Source organism: Apus apus, unplaced genomic scaffold (assembly GCF_020740795.1).
Source record: "Apus apus isolate bApuApu2 unplaced genomic scaffold, bApuApu2.pri.cur manual_scaffold_45_ctg1, whole genome shotgun sequence".
Taxonomy (NCBI): domain Eukaryota; kingdom Metazoa; phylum Chordata; class Aves; order Apodiformes; family Apodidae; genus Apus; species Apus apus.
The window spans coordinates 125,272-127,369 of NW_026248854.1; the positions used below are offsets into that span (position 1 = coordinate 125,272).

General features: G+C 51.1%; 1 protein-coding gene across 1 annotated transcript; it reads right to left on the reverse strand.

The window, feature by feature from the left end:
* Positions 1–795: 795 nt before the first annotated feature.
* Positions 796–1,407, reverse strand: LOC127396271 (olfactory receptor 14J1-like). The gene has a single exon (XM_051643893.1). It carries the CDS (start codon positions 1,405–1,407, stop codon positions 796–798), a length of 612 nt encoding a protein of 203 aa, XP_051499853.1.
* Positions 1,408–2,098: the final 691 nt, after the last annotated feature.

Consider the following 2,098-nt stretch of genomic DNA (forward strand, 5'->3'; position numbering starts at 1 on the left):
TCAGTGCTTTGCCAGGGGCAGAATCATCCCCAGAATGAGGGCTGGCTGAGAGCTGAGCAACTCAGCAGTGACCCTGAGAAGAAGGGCCTGGGCATTCAAGGAGTGTCCCAGGAGCCAGTGGTGTGTGCTCAGAGTTATAAGGCCAGTTGCAAATAGGGCAGCAGAGTGACTGCATCATTGGGAAGGGAAGAGCCATGGGTGTCACCTCCCTGGATTGTGTGAGGCCCTTGATGTGGTCCCTCAAAACATCCTTCTCTCTAACCTGGAGAGAGAAGGGTTTGATGTGTGGACTGCTCAGGGGATGAGGAATGGGTGAGATGGTCAGATCCAGAGGGCAGTGGTGAATGGCTCAGTGTCCAGATGGAGATGGTGACAAGTGTCCCTCAGGGGTCCGTCCTGGGACCAGTCCTGGTTAATATCTGTATCAATGACCTAGAGAGCTGAGTGGTGCAAGTGACATGGCTGGGGGACAGGATGCCATGCAGAGCAGCTAATTTGGGTTACTGGACAGCCAAGGACTCAGAGCAAGTGTTAGAAACTTTAATGATGGATCAAAGGAAACAAAGCAGGTCCGTGTCTCAGTTGTAGCGACACAAGTGCAAACATCTTTGCAGGAACAAAACCATGGATGACAATATCAAGAGTTGTAAGGATAAATAAAATAAAAAAACAGAAATAAATTAATTATTTTTAAAAACCATTAAAAAACCCCAACAGAACTGAATACCAAAAGAACAAAAAACCAAAAACAAATAAACAAAGAAACAAAAACCGATACAGATACATAAAGTGGAGTCATTTGTCGAAAGAGGGTTTAAATCTCTCACTCTGGAACAATGAAGAAATAACTTTTGTGAGGGCGTCCTTGAGCTCCTGGTTCCTCATGCTGTAGATGAGGGGGTTCACTGCTGGAGGCACCACTGAGTACAGAACTGCCACCACCAGGTCCAGGGATGGGGAGGAGAGGGAGGGGGGCTTCAGGTAGGCAAAGATGACAGTGCTGATGAACAGGGAGACCACAGCCAGGTGAGGGAGGCAGGTGGAAAAGGCTTTGTGCCTTCCCTGCTGAGAGGGGATCCTCAGCACAGCCCTGAAGATCTGCACATAGGACACCACCATGAAGACAAAACACCCAAATGCTAAACAGGCACCAACCACAAGAAGCCCAAGTTCCCTGAGGTAGGAGTGTGAGCAGGAGAGCTTGAGGATCTGGGGGATTTCACAGAAGAACTGTCCCAGGGCATTGCCCTGGCAGAGGGGCAGTGAAAATGTACTGGCTGTGTGCAGCAGAGCATTGAGAAACCCAGAGGCCCAGGCAGCTGCTGCCATGTGGACACAAGCTCTGCTGCCCAGGAGGGTCCCGTAGTGCAGGGGTCTGCAGATGGCCACGTAGCGGTCATAGCACATGATGGTGAGAAGGGACCACTCTGCTGTGATGGAGAAGACAAAGAACAAGAGCTGTGCAGCACATGCTGAGTAGGAGATGGCCCTGGTGTCCCAGAGGGAATTGGCCATGGCTTTGGGGAGGGTGGTGGAGATGCAGCCCAGGTCGAGGAGGGAGAGGTTGAGCAGGAAGAAGTACATGGGGGTGTGGAGGTGGTGGTCCCAGGCGATGGTGGTGATGATGAGGCCGTTGCCCAGGAGGGCAGCCAGGTAGATGCCCAGGAAGAGCCAGAAGTGCAGGAGCTGCAGCTCCCGCCTGTCTGCGAATGCCAGGAGGAGGAACTGGCTGATGGAGCTGCTGTTGGACATCTGCTGCCTCTGGGCGTGGAGACCTGTCCATGGAAGAAAAAGACAGGGAGAATTTAGAGCAGTATTCCCACAAAAATATCTCCTTAATTGCTGTTAGAGACACACAAACTACCTCTTGTCTTCCACAAAGTCCTTTTGCAGGTTCTTTTTTCTGCAGTCTGGTTATTGCTGGATTTTGATCCACCAGGGAGCTGTGAGCTCTGGAGGAGTCAGTCCTGCCCTGCAGCAAGAGGTTGAAAGGAAGAGGGGGTGACCTCAGACTAAATCCAGCTGAGATATCAAAGAAATTTTCAGCATTTCTCTTCCAGACTCAACCGAGTGCAGAGCAGATCTGAGGGGATTTTGG